We start from the raw sequence: 19,890 nt of genomic DNA, 5'->3' as shown, positions 1-19,890 counted from the left end.
TCTCATTCCAAAAATCGTGGTGTTACAATTTAAACAAATAATTCCAGAAATTTCCGGAAAATTCTAGAAATCTCATTATCGCAGGGAGGGGGGGTCAAATGGAATTCCGGAAAATAAATTCCAGATTTTTCTGGAAATTTCCGGAAATCTCATTCCAAAAATCGTGGTGTTACAATTTAAACAAATAATTCCAGAAATTTCCGGAAAATTCTAGAAATCTCATTATCGCAGGGGGGGGGTCAAATGGAATTCCGGAAAATAAATTCCGGATTTTTCTGGAAATTTCTGGAAATCTCATTCCAAAAATCGTGTACAGTGAATAATGTTATAAGGATTTTGATCCGTTACCACGGAAATTAACTAATTTATTTAGGGAACAGTCATTTGTTGCGTAGTAACACAACGACTTTTATCATCAAAACATAAAAAGCTGATCCCATTCAATCATTTCAACATGGAATCTAGATTAGCTTATTTAAATAAATGTTGGGAGAAAGAAATACGCTGGAATGTTTTCCCAACGAAGCTGGAAGAGGTAAGTAAACTTTAGCCAACCATATCAAATACTTAAGGCCTGCATTTAGCAACAGAATTAATTCGTAATTCATGCACCTTTTCCATAACATATGCTATTTCCTTGCATCGTATGGATATATAGCTCAATGGCTATGTATGCCGCACTATTGTCTACATTATGCAGTTGGAATAGGTCTATTTAATAAATATGTAGTGGAAGTCGTTAACCATTTCACCGTTTGAAATGACGTAAATGTGTCCCTGTAGAGGCCTCTTATTTGTCTGTTTATACCAACACAGAGTCCGCCTGTATTACCCGTCGCGTCAAAGAGATTACCATTATTTCATACAAAATTATTCTTCGGTTTTCTAGTTAGGCTAAGCCTATTTCATAACAACAATAATTTAAATCGCGGAAATAGTCATCATTAATATCGTCAACATGGTTGGCCTATAGATCTAAGGCTAGGTCTAGGCCTAATTATTGATTAGATTTTTTAGTCAGTAGACTTCCTAACAGCCCTGGTAACCTATAATTTTTCTCAAAAACATGCCCTGCATGACTCAAAAACACCCCGCTCCAGGAATTTGAAAATTTAACCCTTGTCATTGAATAGCTAGGATATAATTTACAAGAAATTGAGCAATAAATTTCTAGGGTATAAATCATAAAAAGATACATTTCTTCCATATTCAAGTCAATGAATATTTAACCTTTTTCTCGTGAATTTAGGAATGCGGTTGAGCCCTAACCTCTGAACAAAGTATAACAGTATTAGAATAATATTTTATGAAGTTCATTTCATTATAGGCCTAGGCCTATAACAAAAAGTAATTCTAAAAAAATGATTCTATTTTATTTTGTTGCAGGGTTGTAAATTTCTTGCAGATAAGATGAACGTACCCGATTCGTCAGTACTTTTTGGGTTATTAGGCATATCATCATATATATGTAGTAACGCGATCGTCAAAGTTTCAAACACCATGTGGGAAGAACCGGCTATCAACTGGCTTGCCGTTTGCACCCCGACTGGGTCAGGGAAGTCAACAGTGTATAGGCTGATGAGTAAAGTACTAAAAATGATCAAAAACAAGGTGGAAGAGTCAAGACCAGACGTTAAATCTGTTATCTGGACATTAGACGATCAAAGTTTTGAAAAAATGGGCGCCTTGATGGCCGAAAACAACGGAAAAGCATTTGCCCTACAAGATGAATTAACAAATTTCTTAACGCAAATAAATATATACAGCGGAAGCAAGGGATTGTTAGAAACAAACGAATTTTCAAGAATATTACAAATGTATAACGGTAATTCCTGGACAAGGAAAACGGGTAAGGTCATTTCTGGATTCATCCAAATAATTTAAGCCTATTCACTGCAGGTTCAATTCAATAAATAAGATAAACCATATAAAAGTTAAATCATACTTGTGTCCGGACCAGTCCAGATCGCGGCAACAAGTCAATAGTCGTCACCTCTCAGTGTCCAGGCCAGGGAAGCTGCCACCTATTAAAGTCATTGAACATAATCAAAACACATGAGCCCACTAGTAACCATTTGTCTATTGATACACAAAATTTACTAACAACAAGAACATTGGCTACGCCAATTTTGTAGACACCCACCGGTTGTATTGTTAGAAATTCTCATTTTTAACATAAACATGCTCAACATAAAAGATAATAATGCCGGTATCTATTTTACAGTTGGTGAAAAAGCTAATTTTACAATGGAAACCACCGGCCTATCGATATTTGGGATGACACAGCCAAGTACGGCATATTCATTAATAACGGAGAAGCAAAATATTGACAAAGGTCTCACATCAAGATTTCTTTGGTTATTTCCTAAGCCGAAATTCAACACATTCGAAGATTTAAAGTGTACGGACGATGATACCGGAGATGTCTTCATTGAGCGTTTATGTAAGTAAATAGATAGTTGCCGGTTTTATGAAATGTTGCTATGTAGACGGGAAACGGGTCAGTTTAATGTTCTGATTCGTGACTGATGTTGGTCACTTGTTCCTCATCGCACAAAACGTGTTTTGGAGCGGAATATCGTGAATTGCTAAATCGTTGTAATAGTTCAATTAGTTTTCATTATATTTTTTGAAAATTCTAAATTAACTCTTTACTTGGAAGTGTATTTTTACGTATTGAAAATAAAAAATTTGTTTTTTATTAAGATCATTATATGTTTTTATTCTAGTCCTAAAAAGTACCTCCTATATTTTTCAAATTTTTGATTTATAAATGTTTCACTAAATGTAGGCGAGGCATTCAGTAAACAAGTACTGCACAACGGTGACAATGATGTGACCTTGTACAGAATAGACACAGATACAGATAACGAAGTTTCGGACATTTATGATAAATTTCAACAAAAATTGAAATCGAATTGTTTGGCCAACAACCTGCTAAGTGGTGAGTTTAAATCTAATAAATTATATTATAGTTATATTTTAGTAGCGAGGAGTACTTTCAAGTCTTCAGGTATTTCCAGCTGTTGAAAACAAAGAAAATAACAAATTCACCTACTTGCAAATGATAATGTCATAGCAAATTAATCAGCAAGTGTTCTATACGATTTGAATATTGATCATACTTTACGGTTTAACATATTACCACAAAATCATTAAAGAAAAATTAATTTGATATTGCTTTCATATTAACAGCGCTTTACTCAAAAGGCAAGGGACAGGTACTTCGTCTTTGCCCAGCGATACAACTACTATTCAACATCTTCTATGACGGTGATGATGAACAGCTTGATCACGAGAGGAACACAATCAGATCGGAAGTGATCAGGGCTTCGGTAGAAATTGTTTCGCTATGCATTGACCATGTCGCGACTGTGGTGGGAATGGAAAATGATTCGCCGCCAGTCTTAATCCCGGATGGTAAGATACGTTACTTAGATAAACGCAATAACAGTTCCTCACAAGTCACCTTGGACTTTTCTGAGTGATGTAACATTATGTCGACGATGCACTCGGGACTACTCCACATGGACGGTCAAAAAATTTAAGACGTAGGCTACATCAAACCCTGGCTGTAGAAAAGGTACCTCGTCCTAATCGATAGAACTATTGACACTAACTTGCCTTATTGAGAATATGCTTATCCCGGGCAATCGGTCAATCGGATCCTGTAACAGTGTCCTGAACTTAAATCACGTTTGGCGTATACTGGCCTTCATTCCGGAGTAGATTTTGTGTAATTGAAGAAGCGTAGTAGGTTGTACAAATTGAAGCTTCATTATTAAAAATGACTGTAAAACATACGATGGTAAATGATTATCAATTATGAAAACGCACGTATTTGTTGTTTTTTTAAACTACTAGATTAATGGTAAAAGTGTAACTTTCACTAATAGATTATCAATCGGTAGAATAATGTAAAATATGTTATATTTGTACAGGTATATAGGTATACAGGCTAGCCTTATCGGCTTTTGAATAAAAGCAAAAATTAATTTCGACAGTCGTCCTAATATAATGTCTTGATAAAAATAATTATGTTAGAATAATTATGTTTACGCGGAATTCCACGGTACCGCAACATAAAATGGGAGCTATAGGCCTATATGATAACTAGAGGGATATAAAGATGTGCATTTCCCGAGAAAAACCACTATTTTTCATTTTTGGTCTCATAATAGAAAGATTATAAGATTTTTAGATTGAGTTTTCCGGGAAAATCCAGATTTTGTTTTTTTGCTTTTCATTTGTACACGCATCGACTATTTCGTATACGTCAAACAATTATCTAAATATTGTTTTACTAAAGGTATCACCGAAACGAACCAACGACTCATGAAAATTGTCATATTAAATCAAGGGAGAGAGGTAATCATGAGTGCGATGCAAAAGAAGTCGGCATTCAAAGTAAATGGGGGGAAGAATAAGATTAAAGAAATATTCCAAATGCTTGAGAACCGAAATGCCGGCACCATAAACATTGCTACTGATAAGGTAGGCATTTTAAACAATTCTTAGTTCTAGGCAAAAAATATTCTTTCAGTTTGTCGCGTGATATACAAACACAATATATTTGTATACATGGGTCCATTAAAATATTTATGACCCTTTCATTCCTCTCTGTACATATATATTGATATACAATTATGATTGATCTCTTTTCAGATAAGTTTTCTCAAAACGGAAAACATAGAAGATGAGATGTTAACTTCGTTGAAAGTGACAAGATCAGAGTATGTTAACAGCTTGTCAGCATCAAAAGTGCCTTTGGAACAACAGTAAGTGTATCTGTTTATATATTTGCCCATCCGAATATAATTACCGGTACACATTAGAATTTAAACTGAAGTTACTTATCCACTTACCATTTCTTGAAAATATCTCAAAAGTATATCCTTATTTACATCGTAACATTACAATGGGAATATATATATTTTCATTGGAGCTATGATTTAAGTTTATATTCACATCTATTTTCGTGTCAACTACATCTTTAATCCCAGAGAAGACGTTTGAAATTGGTTTTAGCGGGATTAGCTTTGTAACCCCCCCCCCCCCCCCCCCTATTAGACAGTTTACAGTTCAATATTTCAGAAACTATAAGGATTCGGAAAAAGTAATGCCGGGTATCAACTCCTTCATTAATGTTGGGCTGAAATGAGACAAACATCAGCTAAAATAACCTATAATGAGCAAATCTCATTGCTGTGATTACAACATAACATAACATGTTACTAGTTCTGTATAATACAACATTTTTCTATCAAATTTCAGGTCTCAAGCTTCAATAAAACGACCATTGGAATATGTAGCCAAAAGCTTAGAAAAATCTCCTCGTTTATACTAATATCTTTATCAGTTTAGAAAAGTAATAAACATACGGTGTGAAACGCGTTTTACACATGTTTTATACAAGTTTTAATCTTTTTTCAAGTCTCTCGGTAAAGTCATTATTAATCAAGTTGAAAAATAATTTCCTTTTATTCCTGGTCATGTATCTAGTTGCCGCTTTGTATCGATTCAATCGAACGAAACCCTGTTCGCAACTTTCTGTATTCGTGCCGGCGATATCTTGAAATGCATCTAAATTAGGATGGTATTTACATTGAGGCCCATCGAGAGGCATGCATGTAGGCTTCGTGTGTTTCACAACATGGAAAATATCCACCAAAAACTTGGTGTTCTCCAACAATTCGGATGCTTCAACAACACCGTCTTTGGCTAGTCGGCACAAAAATGGATGCAACTCACAGCAACGATCATAACCGACGTATCTCAAGTAATCTTTATATCCATTTCTCACATATGTTTCATGTAAGAAAAGGAAAGCCTGTGTTATACTTTCATGCGAAAACATCTCAACCATTCTGACGACGATTCCACAAGGTTTTATCGCAGCAAACATACCGGCAGTAGTAGAGTAAAACTTATTCAATTTCTGTACTCTATCTTTGCATCCTAATTCAGCGACGGATTCATCCACAAGTAACATATTTCGCGCACGTTTAACATCGTGTACATAATCTGTAAACAATATCGATTTCGTTACTATATGAATCGCAACGAAAGAAATAAAACCCTGTTTACAGGGTCAGAATCATTGTTTAAAGTAAATCCCTGACATTGACCATAACCATACTGGGGGTATAGTTAAACGTAGGGTCAGAGAGGGTCATAGGATCATAGGGTTGTTGTGTCAGGGAAGGTAATAGGGTTATATTGTCAATAGCGTTGGAGCATAAGAGAGGGTTCTTGTGTTCGAGAGTGTCACATGTTCAGTATCATTACATGGTCAGTGAAGTCATAGGATTAGTATTGTCATTAGAGGGTTACTAGAGGGTTGAAATATTAAATATGTTCTTAGGTTGTATTGAATTAACCTTGAATTTATATTTATATACATGCAAACATTTAAATATATTCTTTAATAGTAACAGATTGTAATTAAAAATATAAATCAAAAACATCTTGAATTGTCGCTGACCCTATGAGTATAAACCTAGCGTTAATTTTCATGTACCTTTGAGATATAATGGAATCCGCGTCTGTCTTTCAGGTCGTTTTGTATGGTCGTCTTTATTGGGTTTGTCTGTCAGCTTTTTCTCTTCCATTGGTCTATGTTCGTTACAGAACCTATTGATATTAAGTAACTTTAAATTAACAGGTATACGTTTTGCTGATGTTTTCAATGATAGGGCAACCTAAATGTACGAGCATGTTATAGCCTACGCCCGTAAATAAACTATCATCGAGAATTCATCGTAAGAGTTGAAGTGATCAGAGCTGACACCTACCTTGACGAGGGTTTGTGTTTCCCGCCATATGAAGGGTCATTCTGACATGTTATGATTGTTCTGATTGAGTTTGTATCGTCAAAATGTACTTGGCTATCCGCTGCACACATTGCCCGATGAAGCTTTTCATTGCCATCGATAGTGACGTACCCCTCCCTACACCCCTTCGTTTCGCACACATGTTTAATCCACTTTCGTTCTTTTTCTTCAAATACCTTTAATATAACGAGTACCGGACTGCTAAGCTTATTTTAAAATTAGATCGCAAAGAATCGCGTTATTGTCTGCGATTCTATATAAACAAAGCAACGAACTATTTATTTCCCATTATATTAGAGGAGTGGTGTTTGGGGGTTTAGAGCGTTAGGTTTCATATGGTTAGGGTTTACGGGGTTAGGGTTTAGTTTTTAAAGGGTTAAATTTTATAGATTTAGGTTTTAAAGGGTTTGGGTTTAGAGTGTTCAGGGGTTTAGTGTTTAGGTTTTAGAGGGTTAGGGTTTAGGGGTTAGGGTTTAGGGGGTTAGGGTTTAGTGTTTAGAGGGTTAGGGTTAAGAGGGTTAGGGTTTAGGGGGTTTAGTGTTCAAAGGGTTAGAGAGCAATTAGAGGGTTCAGGGTTTAGAGAGTTAGAGGGTTAGGGTTTAGTGGTTTTTAGGGTTTAGGGTTTACGGGGTTAGGGGGTTAGGGTTTAGGGGGCTAGGGTTTAGGGGGTTAGGGTTTAGTGTTAAGAGGGTTAGTGTTCAGAGGGTTAGTGTTTAGAGGGTTAGGGTTTAGTGTTTAGAGGTTTAGGTTTTAGAGGGTTAGGGTTTAGGGGGCTAGGGTTTAGTGTTTAGAGGTTTAGGTTTTAGAGGGGTAGGGTTTAGGGGGCTAGGGTTTAGTGTTTAGAGGGTTAGGGTTTAGTGTTTAGAGGGTTAGGGTTTAGTGTTTATAGGGTTAGGTTTTAGAGGGTTTGGGTTTAGGGTTTACGGGGTTAGGTTTTAGAGGGGTTAGGGTTTAGGGGGCTAGGGTTTAGTGTTAAGAGGGTTAGGGTTTAGTGTTCAGAGGGTAAGTGTTTAGAGAGTTAGGGTTTAGTGTTTAGAGGTTTAGGTTTAAGAGGGTTAGGGTTTTGGGGGCTAGGATTTAGTGTTTAGAGGGTTAGGGTTGAATGATTAGAGGTTAGGGTTTAGTGTTTAGAGGTTTAGGTTTTAGAGGGTTTGGTTTTAGGGGGCTAGGGTTTAGTGTTTAGAGGGTTAGGTTTTAGTGATTAGAGGGTTAGGGTTTAGTGTTTAGAGGTTTAGTGTTTATAGGGTTTAGAGGGTTAGGGTTTACGGGGTTAGGTTTTAGAGGGTTAGGGTTTACGGGGTTAGGGTTTAGTGATTAGAGGGTTAGGGTTTTGGGGGCTAGGGCTTAGGGGGCTAGGGTTTAGTGTTCAGGGATTAGAGAGTTAGATTTTAGCGGGTTTTAGTGTTCAGAGGGTTAGGGTTTAGGGGGTTAGGGTTTAGTGTTTAGCGGGTTAGGTTTCAATGGGGGTTTAGGGATAAGGTTTTAGAGAGAATTTAGAGGGTTTAGTGTTTAGAGGGTTAGGGTTTAGTGTTTATAGGGTTAGGTTTTAGAGGGTTTAGGGTTTACAGGGTTAGGTTTTAGAGGGTTAGGGTTTAGGGTTTACGGGGTTAGGGGTTTAGGTTTTAGAGGGTTAGGGTTTAGTGATTAGAGGGTTAGGGTTTAGTGTTTAGAGGTTTAGGTTTTAGAGGGTTAGGGTTTAGAGGCTAGGGTTTAGTGTTTAGAGGGTTAGGGTTTAGTGATTAGAGGGTTAGGGTTAAGGTTTTAGATGGTTAGGGTTAGGGTTAGGTTTAGAGATAGAGGTTAGGGGACCAAACCGAAGGTTTGGAGACCCCACTAGTGCACGGGCAGCGGGTTATCCCTGTAAAAAAGTAGTGAGAGTTAATTGTTGTAGTGAGGCGGTCTACGGGACGTTCATGCCTCGGGGCGTGTTCGTGTCGAGTCGTCGTATCCAGTCTTGTTCGGCTGCTTCGCGGATCGGTCTCGTGGAGCCTGGTAGGTGTTGGAGACCGTACACCCGAAAGTGTTCGCGGGTGTGGTCGACTTGGTTGAAGTGGTCCGAGACTGGAGTCGAATTCTTCGTTCTGATGCGTGAGACGTGATGAGTGACGCGTTCTCGTAGAGACATTCCGGTTTGGCCGACGTACAGCATGTTGCACTTGGTGCATTCGATGCAGTATACAATTTCACGGGTCGCGCAATTAATTGTGCTGCGGATCGCGTGCATTTTGTTGTGGCTGCGGCAAACGGTTGTTTCTCGGACGAGTGGACACGTACGACATCTCGGTGTTCTGCATTTCTCGGTGCCTCGACGTCGGGTTGACGGAGTTCTTTGAGTAGACCTGGAAATAGAAGAATTGGAAACAACGGAAGTATTTCTGTTACGATGCGGTGAAGAGGGGACTCGGGGAGGGGGTGGCTCCGTGGGTTTGAGCTGCGACGAAGTTAGGAGATCTTTGAGACTCTTGTGCTTGGTGTAGGCGGTGACCGTGGTTACCTCGTCAGACCGGCCGGTGGCCGTAGCCAGTTCCGTAAATCTGGTTCGGATGTTACGGGCTAGGGTTCGGTTGGCTTCGGAGTGAGGTAAGATAAGCGGTAAACGCTTTTTCGGCGGTTCGTCGGCCCGTTGTTGTTCTCGTAGATCTCGTTCGGCGTGGTGCCGTAGAGCTTGGCTTTTGATGTGTCGCAGTTCGCGGTCTTTGTAGCCACGACCTCTGAGTACTTTAAGGACGGTTCCGGACGCTGCGTGTAAGTCCGAATCGTTATTGCAGATGCGCCGGAACCGGAGAATTTGACTTTTAACTATACCGGAAAATGTGTGTTTAGGGTGAAACGAGGATCGATGTAGTAATTGATGCGAATCGGTTGGTTTGAAGTAGACTTTGGTGTCTACTGTGCCACTTGTCTCGAATCGCGGGCCTTTGAAAGTGGTTACGTCCAGGAAGTTGACGCTGGTGTCGCTGATTTCGAACTTGAGTTTGATGGATCGGCTCACTGTTTGTAGGACGTCGATGAATTGCATCAACGTTTCGCGGCCGTGTTCCCAAACTATGTAGATGTCGTCGATGAACCGAGCGTATAGCGATGGTTGGAGTTCGCTTCTGGACAGACCTTCTTTTTCCCATTCGGCTACAAAGATATTGGCATAAGAAGGAGCAAAACGCTTACCCATTGCGGTACCTTTTACCTGTAAATATGTGTTTTCGTTAAAGTTAAAGTCATTTTTCTTCAGGCTGATTTCGAGTAGTTTCAGCAGCTCGGCATCCGGGCGTCCCGGGTTCGGGTTATCTCGGAGAGCTTGTCGGATGCTGGCGATACCCTCTTCGTGGGGGATGTTGGTGTAGAGCGAATCGATGTCCATGGTGACGAGTAACGCATCGGCGCTAAATTGTTTACCGGCCAAAATATCTAGAAAGTGGTTGGTATCTTTGACGTACGACGGGTGACCGCGGGCGATCGGCTGCAAATAGTAGTCGATCCATTCCGAAATTTCGTAGGTTTCGGAGCCGCAGTCGGAGACGATCGGTCTCCCCGGCGGTACGCGATCGGGTACCGTCCACTTCTCGCGTTCTTTATGGATTTTGGGAAGCAGATAGAACTGCCTCTGTTTCGGATTATCGGGCGGTAATAGATATTCGGCGGTTTTTAGCGGGATGATTTTTCGTCGAGCCATATTTTCGATGATTTCGCGAATTTCTTCCCCGGTCTGTTCGAAGATCGGTTGCTGCAGCGGCTGATAATACTCGAGATCGGCTAGTTGGCGCATGGCTTCGTGGACGTAGTCGTCGCGGTCCATGATAACCGTAGCGGAACCCTTATCGGCGGCTTTGATGACAATATTAGTGTTGTCACGCAGCTGCTGGAGGGCTTCGCGTTCCTGTTTAGTGAGGTTATCATTTACGCGACGCGTATCCCTGGTTTGTTGAGCCAATTCGTGCGCGTCGTTGCAGAACCCGGCGATTACTGGTTCTATTTCATCCGGAGCCCAACTGCTGGGCAGACGGAAACGCGGAGCCTCGCGGTCCGGTTTGTCTCGGAAGTGATGGTCGAGTTTCACTAGCCGGTTGAATCGGCACACTCCCTTGGTGCGCTCGGTCGCGGCGGCATCAGAACCGATTTTTGGAGTCGGGCAATAAGTGAGGCCCTTTCGGAGTAGCTGATGTTGCGCCGGACTTAGGCGGAGTGAACGTGTGAGGTTGACCACCGGGCTCCCGAGAGCGGTGACCGGATCGCGTCGCGCTTGGTTTGGTGCCGGTTCTTCGTGTTCGTCGGACCTGGAAATGGAAGAAATCAGAGAAGCATTGGTTAATTCCGGTTGATTTAACTCACCAATAGTGGACCCGTTGGTCTCACTAATACTTAGTTTAAACCACTGAGCCAGTGGTCCAGCAGGGTGTTAGCTGTACCACGGTTCCAGTGGATCCCGTCTCCAACAACTCTGAAGCGTCGATCATCGATGGGTGGTATCGCGGTGACGTCGTCGTGAATCTCGAGGAATTCGTTGAACTTCCGGGCGAACTGCTGGTGTTCGCGGGTCGTGTTAAGTTGAACGAAGTGGACGAACGAGTGCTGATACTTCTTGACTGCGGCGTTGATCAGGCGCTGTGTGGTCTTCTTGGCGGTCGCTTCGAAGTTGTTGTCGCGGTTGTTGATTCCGACGCTGATGATCACCGTATCCGGGCGATCTCGGCGCTCCGGTACAGCATCGATCAGGTCGGCGAGATGAGCTATCTTGCAGCCGGGGAAGCTCTCGATCTGGACGTCATCCGGACGGCGGCTTGATGTGATGTTACTCAGATTTGAGTCACCAATCACCAGAATGGGTCGCCGGGTTGGTGGCAGACTCCAATCCTGTTTCTTCCGACCCGTATTCGGATGACGGCGAACTTCCTGGGGCGCCATCGGTCTCGGTGCTGGCGTCGGACTTCGCGCTGGCAGTAGGCGCCCTGGTGACCTGTAATGAGACGGAGAGCTGGAAAGAGAAGAAGAGAGAGACGGCGTCGGACTGCTGGTTGGTGCGGTCGGCGTTCTCTGCGGCGGCGGCGTCGGGTTTCGAGGCGGCGGCGTCGGACTTCTCGGTGGCGTCGGACTTCTTGGTGGCGGCGGCGGCGTCGGCATCGGACTTCTCGGTGGTGGCGCCATTCTGGTTGGTGGCGTCCTGGTGACATCCGCGTAGCTTCTCGGTGACCTGGAATCAGAAAAAGAAGGAGGCGCTGTGGGCGCGGTGGGCGCGGTGGGCGCGGCTGCGGTTGGTGCAGGCGTCCTCGGCGTCGCGGGCTTTCGAATCTTCCGGCTCGGTCTCGGCGGCGGACGAATCTTCGGCTCCGGTGGTGCCTCCTGGTGGTGTGACCTGAAATGAGAAGGGGAAGAAGGTGGGTTAGATAGGACATTTCTGAGTTTGTCAGACAGAGCCTGACCGCGGAATTTCGACCGCAAATCCAGCGCGATGTTGAAAAGCCGGATCGTTCCGGGGCTCAGACGGGAGCCGAAATTCCTCCGGGCCCATGTCAGGGCGACATCCTGTGCTGATAGACAGTCCGGCAGAGGATCACCCATTAGCTGAACAAATGTGGCAGCGTAATGGATGGTCAGCTCTTTCGAAACTGTCTCCATCCAGACGTCCGCGGCAGCGTGCAGCTGCACCGTTACTGCTTCGGTGCAAGCCGCCGGCCGCAGGAACATCTTCAGATGGTCCTTCTTCCTCCGAATCGCTTTCGGACCAGAGCTCAACTGGGCAAGGTGGTGCGCCACTTGAAGAGCTCTATAGTAATTTTTCGGCGACATCCCGGGTTGCTGGTGTCGCTCAGGGCGTCCTCCGCCCTCGCTGGTCTTCTCAGCTGGTGGTCGTTTCTTCTTTCGAGTAGATCGCTCCATTGACAGATATTTCGGCGAGGTTGCCTTCGTCAGTGTCAGTGCAGGAATCATGCTGAACTAGGATTAGACACGGGTTTTTATACACGCAGCGCGCAACAAGTGAACAGTATTTGAGTTAGAAGTTAAGTGACCATATGAGACCTTGTGATCTAGACTAATTGTACTTCTGTGATCAAGCTAATAGACAAACTAGGGGTCTGACTAATTATGCCTTTGATCCAGAGTGACTAGAAAACAGCACTAATTATGGCCCTTGATCTAGCTGTTGAATAGTTTGCTTTGATGTATAGTTCTAAAGATCTAAAGAACGGCGTGTCTAATATAGAATTGAAAAGTTTATTTCGATATAACCTAATAAATACTCAAGGTGTTTTCTATAAAGAGAAATCTAGAATATGTATTATTAATATACGTGAACCGGAATATTCGAAATATGTCCGAGTTCAGTTTCAAAATTGCTTAATTCCTAATTAGTTTAGATGCGTTAATTAGCGGTGCGCGGCCGAGGCGTATTCCGATATACGCGTGTATACTAAATAGTCGTAAATGGTGAAATCCGGTTCTTAGTTAATCAAGTTTTCTCCGTATTCTAAAGCTTTTAAGAGCGGATTTTGAAATATCTACGCGGTATTCTACCGAAAATTGGATGAATTAGACAGCGCGGCGTCGGCGATTTAGTAGGAAGTTATAACCCGTAAGATCTAAATTACTGAGTGAGCGCGGGTGGTTAATTAGCCCTAATTATTGGTGACGAGTTTTGATAGAAATGTCTTACTAATACGTCTGTTTTAATTCTAAGTTCTTAAATATAATTCTATTAGATAAACTACGCTTATTTAGAGTTATTAGGATCGAGTAAAGCTATGTGAACTTGAACATGTGACAAATATATTCAGACCGGAGCGCGGGTATTCAGTAAATCGGTTTAAGCTTGCGTAGTTTGAGTGGTTCAAAAACACTATGATCTCTTCTTTAATCCGAAGGTTGAAATATATACGTGATATAAAACTCTTTTTGAATCGGGAATATTGGGCTGTGTTCTTTGAGAAAAACTGATGAGTTTGAAGGCGTCGTAACTGCGATTTTGTATAGAATTGAGTCGGATAATTAGTCAAGAGGCGCAGGTGGCCGATCGGTCACTAATTATGAGTGACTTGTAAACAGTGATTGATGTCCGTGGACTATTATTTATCCTATAAACTTCTTATACTTCTACAACCTATAGTGCGGTTTTTGAATATAGCTACTAATACTTTTGAGCGATCTCATTAGAATTGTTATCCGAAAATAAACTGTCTGTTTTAGAGAAATTTGAAACTTGACACCCGGATCTATATAGAGTATGTTCCAAGAGTTGGCGCGTAGATACGATAATAGTTAATTAGGACGTAGCGGGTTAGGTCCCCGACCGAACGTTATAGATTAAACGGAGGTTAATTAGGGTGCCGCGGGTTCGAGTCCCGACCAGGCGCCGTTTAGTAATTGAATAGTTCTATTCTAAATGTTTTTTACCTATTCTGGATTCCTTTTAATTCTGAATCTTTGACGGATACAATAGTACTTTTCAGATGTTTCTACGATATAATCTTAGTGCCGACGCATATTTTCAAAATAAATAAGAGCGGTGGACTGGTTACCGGTATCTAACGCGGGGCACCGGCAACCCGTCAGTACTAGCGGTTAATTTCGGAGCGGCGGGTACGGTTCCCGAGTATTCTCCGGAGCTTAATTCGGGTGCCGCGGGTTCGAGTCCCGATCAGGCGCGCCGTTTTAGTAATTGAGTATATTCTTACCTATTCTAGATTCCCTTTCTTTCTAAATTTATAATAGATTAATTAATACTTTTCGGGTGTTTCTATGATATAATCTCAGTGCTGACGCATATTTTCGAAATAGATAATAGCGGTGGACTGGTTACCGGTTTCTATCGTCCTGGGACAGGCAACCAGTCTGTACTAGCGGTTAGGGTTCGGTTCCCGATATCGCGCTTTTGTTTATTTTTCTAACTGTTTCTGATATTTGGTCTGTCTTCTTACTTACTGAATTTCGATTGAGTTTTCAAAGTAAAGCAGAGAGAACTAATTAAAAGATAAAAGGTTGATGATTCCTGTGGAGCTTGTGATCTTGGAGTTTGTTTTGTACTCTGTCTCTGAGCGGGTTTCTGCTTCAGGCGACGGAGGATGATTCTGCAAATAGATTGATGATTAATAATTAATCAGTTAAGATAATTTACGAGGGAAACCTGGCACGGGCTAAGGTTAGGTTTAGAGATAGAGGTTAGGGGACCAAACCGAAGGTTTGGAGACCCCACTAGTGCACGGGCAGCGGGTTATCCCTGTAAAAAAGTAGTGAGAGTTAATTGTTGTAGTGAGGCGGTCTACGGGACGTTCATGCCTCGGGGCGTGTTCGTGTCGAGTCGTCGTATCCAGTCTTGTTCGGCTGCTTCGCGGATCGGTCTCGTGGAGCCTGGTAGGTGTTGGAGACCGTACACCCGAAAGTGTTCGCGGGTGTGGTCGACTTGGTTGAAGTGGTCCGAGACTGGAGTCGAATTCTTCGTTCTGATGCGTGAGACGTGATGAGTGACGCGTTCTCGTAGAGACATTCCGGTTTGGCCGACGTACAGCATGTTGCACTTGGTGCATTCGATGCAGTATACAATTTCACGGGTCGCGCAATTAATTGTGCTGCGGATCGCGTGCATTTTGTTGTGGCTGCGGCAAACGGTTGTTTCTCGGACGAGTGGACACGTACGACATCTCGGTGTTCTGCATTTCTCGGTGCCTCGACGTCGGGTTGACGGAGTTCTTTGAGTAGACCTGGAAATAGAAGAATTGGAAACAACGGAAGTATTTCTGTTACGATGCGGTGAAGAGGGGACTCGGGGAGGGGGTGGCTCCGTGGGTTTGAGCTGCGACGAAGTTAGGAGATCTTTGAGACTCTTGTGCTTGGTGTAGGCGGTGACCGTGGTTACCTCGTCAGACCGGCCGGTGGCCGTAGCCAGTTCCGTAAATCTGGTTCGGATGTTACGGGCTAGGGTTCGGTTGGCTTCGGAGTGAGGTAAGATAAGCGGTAAACGCTTTTTCGGCGGTTCGTCGGCCCGTTGTTGTTCTCGTAGATCTCGTTCGGCGTGGTGCCGTAGAGCTTGGCTTTTGATGTGTCGCAGTTCGCGGTCTTTGTAGCCACGACCTCTGAGTACTTTAAGGACGGTTCCGGACGCTGCGTGTAAGTCCGAATCGTTATTGCAGATGCGCCGGAACCGGAGAATTTGACTTTTAACTATACCGGAAAATGTGTGTTTAGGGTGAAACGAGGATCGATGTAGTAATTGATGCGAATCGGTTGGTTTGAAGTAGACTTTGGTGTCTACTGTGCCACTTGTCTCGAATCGCGGGCCTTTGAAAGTGGTTACGTCCAGGAAGTTGACGCTGGTGTCGCTGATTTCGAACTTGAGTTTGATGGATCGGCTCACTGTTTGTAGGACGTCGATGAATTGCATCAACGTTTCGCGGCCGTGTTCCCAAACTATGTAGATGTCGTCGATGAACCGAGCGTATAGCGATGGTTGGAGTTCGCTTCTGGACAGACCTTCTTTTTCCCATTCGGCTACAAAGATATTGGCATAAGAAGGAGCAAAACGCTTACCCATTGCGGTACCTTTTACCTGTAAATATGTGTTTTCGTTAAAGTTAAAGTCATTTTTCTTCAGGCTGATTTCGAGTAGTTTCAGCAGCTCGGCATCCGGGCGTCCCGGGTTCGGGTTATCTCGGAGAGCTTGTCGGATGCTGGCGATACCCTCTTCGTGGGGGATGTTGGTGTAGAGCGAATCGATGTCCATGGTGACGAGTAACGCATCGGCGCTAAATTGTTTACCGGCCAAAATATCTAGAAAGTGGTTGGTATCTTTGACGTACGACGGGTGACCGCGGGCGATCGGCTGCAAATAGTAGTCGATCCATTCCGAAATTTCGTAGGTTTCGGAGCCGCAGTCGGAGACGATCGGTCTCCCCGGCGGTACGCGATCGGGTACCGTCCACTTCTCGCGTTCTTTATGGATTTTGGGAAGCAGATAGAACTGCCTCTGTTTCGGTTAGGGTTAGGGCCAAAGTCATCGTGTTTTTTTCCGAGTTTTACGTGCACATATACCAACACGCGTGCATATAAGCCGAACAACCCTGAGACCACGCGTGCAAATAAGCCAAGTGGCTTATGCGTACGCGTGCATAGGCTTATGAGCACGCGTGCATGGCTTATGAGAACGTATATGTTTGATAAATTTCCGAAGTGGCTTATGTGAACGTTAGACTTTAAAAGCTTTAAAATAGAGGCCCGGATTGGCCCATGGGCCTCGGGCACTTAGGGGACCCAGATCGGCATACAACTCATAGGGTCGATAGAAGTCGTTCCTATCATTGGATAGGGGGTGTTTTTGAGGGTCTAGACCAACCGCAAGTAAGGGGATCCCAATGGGATACCCCTTAGCTCAAAACCAAATTTCGTCCAAAAAATGACAAAGTCAAATTCTGAATTTTTTTTTTTGCTCGAAAGTGATGTTAATGGTATCAGGGACGTAGAAAATTTTCCTTAGAATACGGGAAACATAAATTCGTGTAAATATTATTAGCCAAAAAAAAGTTATATCATTTTTCGTGAAGTCTCATATCCATGATTTGGCTTTTGGGAACGTCCTTAACGCCACCTATTATCGAAATTCGAGCACTGCCAGGACCTTGATGGGACCCCAAAGATAGTTTTCCAGGCTTCGGATCTCCTCTAACGTCTCCGGAAGTAAGGAAACCCCCAGCTCAGGGTTATCGTTAATGATATCCCTAATTTGGCCTATGAGCACGCTGTTATCAGTCGTTATTTTCTCAAAAAAACATCCTAGTACCGTTATTTCGAGCATGTAGAATCGCGTGGTGCAAGAATTTTTACGATCCGACTTATAGTTTTTGAGATATATGGCGATTCCTTTTTGGATTCCTTTTTTCGCGTGCACATAAGCCATGTCAAAATCTGTCAAAATCTTGGAAGTCCTATATTTTTGGACTCCCTGCACCGAATTTAGGTCTGTAAACGTGAGCAGTTAGAGTTTTGAGTCCCTCATCCGACCCAACCGGTAATAAGGCTCTACGACCAGAAATAAAGACTCCAGAGTCATTTTAGAAAAAAAAAATTTGTTGTATATTATTTCGAAAATTATGGGCTAGTTGTTCCCTACCACCATCTCACCGACTTGCTACGAACTTTAGGGGTAGGGGTAATTCTTTAGGGCTAATTAGGGGATTGATTTGAATATTGAATCTGAAAGAGCAAGTCTTTTTCTTCATTTTGAGACCGGAAATTCGAAAATCGGTCAAGCGGTTCCGGAGTTATGACCCCCCAAAAAAAAAAGGTCGGACGTGCGCATAAGCCGAGCGATTTTTTTAAATTTCTCTAAGTCCGTAAGTACTGGACTTAGAGACTTGAAACTCGGTGCCCGTACTTAAGGGCCCTAAGGGTATGTCCTCTGAAAGATTTGGCCCCCTGGCTCAAATACTTCCGGAGATATGAGCGATGGAAATTTCGAAAAAATAGCCCTAAAATTTTCAAAATTTAGAATTGCTCCAATCGACTCGAAATTTCGGGAGCGGGTAGCTATTAACGCCCTGAACGAGAAAAAGGTCGGTTTTAGATATGGGTAGGGCGTTAAGGGGTCGATAAATAGTTTGGCCCGAAAAAGCGATATTTCGCGACCACGTTTAAATCAACGACCTCGTAACGGTTAAAAAGAGATATTAGAAGATAGAGGGGGTCATTCTGAATCCGTGGATATGCGGCACGAGGGGGTAGACCCCAGGGCTTGGGCGCCGTGGACGCTTGAAAAAAAAAGTGCCTTATATGACCGAACGCAATGATGCATGTTTAGGGGTCTAGAAATCCCCTTAAAAGCAGGGAGACAACGACAGGATTCTATAGGCCGGTACACAGGGCTATGGACCAGGGTTCTATAATATCGATTTTGGCCAGGGGTTCGATCGCACCGATGTTGAGCGCTCTGGACACGGGCCCAAGGCATTAAAATTTCGTTCAAAAAAATGTCAAAGTTACGCGTGCGCATAAGCCAAAGAGACTCGGAAGCTTAACCCTAGCGCCCGAAGGCCACTTTTAGGCCCTTGTAGCGTATTCTATAAGGGTTCAGTTAAACTGCTCAACATTTTAGCATTGGGCACCCAAAGATGGCCAACAAAGGGCCGGAGACGAATAGTCTGTACGACCTCCTGAAGCTTAGCCTCGGACGTTTGAATTTGAGCAAATTTTCTTAAAACACGTTGTTAGCTAGAGATAAGAGATACGTGCCCATAAGCCAAAGTGATAGGGTACGGGTAAATATTGTTAGATATGAGACAAGAGATACGTGCCCATAAGCCAAAGCGATAGGGTCAGGGTTACGCTAGTCAGGTTCGAGTCCCGAAATTATTCAATTTTTTTTTCAAACCTAACATGCTTACAAACCTTCATTTTGATGATGTATCGTGTTTTAGTGATGGTCTCCTCGTTTTTAGCTTGTCACCCTCTTCGCCAAGCCCAAGAATATTACATATTACTTGGGATACACGTGCCCATAAGCCAAAGTGATAGGGTAGGGGTAAATATGTTAGATTTGAGACAAGAGATACGTGCCCATAAGCCAAAGTGATAGGGTCATGCTTAAGGCAATCAGGTTCGAATCCCAAAATAATACTTTTTTTACAAGCTTTCTTCTCTTTGTAGTGGATCTTGTTTTCGCATGCGATCCTCTTCACCAAGTCATCCTTAATAAATACTAAGTCTCCTGATGCATCCTCGTCCTTCCTCGCATGAATTATACTCCTCGTCAACCACAAGAATAAATATGGTAAGAATTAAATTCTATTCTAATCGAAGGTATATTTAACGAAACGAAATTCCACAGAATTGAAAATCTATTTATCGAAATTTCTCAAATATTGTCTGAGCTTTTCGACGCCGTTTGGGTAAGCCTTGATGATTTTCTTTATGTCTTCGTTCTTACGGGCAATTTTTCGAATTTTTTCTGCTGGTACATAGTAGCGGAAGGCACTCGCGATTTGATTCTTTTCCTCGTCGCTGTATCTTTTTCTTTTTCGACAGGGCATGGACTATAAGAGAAGAACAAATACGGATGAATCATGATGTAGAAACTAGTTGG

The 19,890-nt window shown here is 42.8% G+C and overlaps 2 protein-coding genes across 2 annotated transcripts in view; both read left to right on the top strand.

The window, feature by feature from the left end:
* Positions 1 to 19,562, top strand: part of LOC141901878 (ELKS/Rab6-interacting/CAST family member 1-like) — a 237,058-nt gene extending 217,496 nt beyond the window's left edge. Inside the window, exon 16 of the mRNA XM_074789418.1 lies at positions 19,455 to 19,562. The gene's annotated coding sequence lies outside the window, so the exon portion shown is untranslated. The remainder of the gene's footprint in view (positions 1 to 19,454) is intronic.
* Positions 455 to 5,347, top strand: LOC141902127 (uncharacterized). The gene is made up of 8 exons (XM_074789766.1): positions 455 to 535; positions 1,387 to 1,825; positions 2,225 to 2,443; positions 2,792 to 2,944; positions 3,196 to 3,420; positions 4,310 to 4,494; positions 4,666 to 4,778; positions 5,275 to 5,347. The coding sequence occupies exons 1-8, from the start codon at positions 455 to 457 to the stop codon at positions 5,345 to 5,347; spliced, it is 1,488 nt and encodes a 495-aa protein (XP_074645867.1).
* Positions 19,563 to 19,890: the final 328 nt, after the last annotated feature.

This window comes from Tubulanus polymorphus, chromosome 3, assembly GCF_964204645.1.
Source record: "Tubulanus polymorphus chromosome 3, tnTubPoly1.2, whole genome shotgun sequence".
NCBI classification, from domain to species: Eukaryota; Metazoa; Nemertea; class Palaeonemertea; order Tubulaniformes; family Tubulanidae; genus Tubulanus; species Tubulanus polymorphus.
The sequence above is the reverse complement of the archived record's forward strand: the minus strand, read 5'-3'. Positions and strand labels throughout refer to the sequence as shown.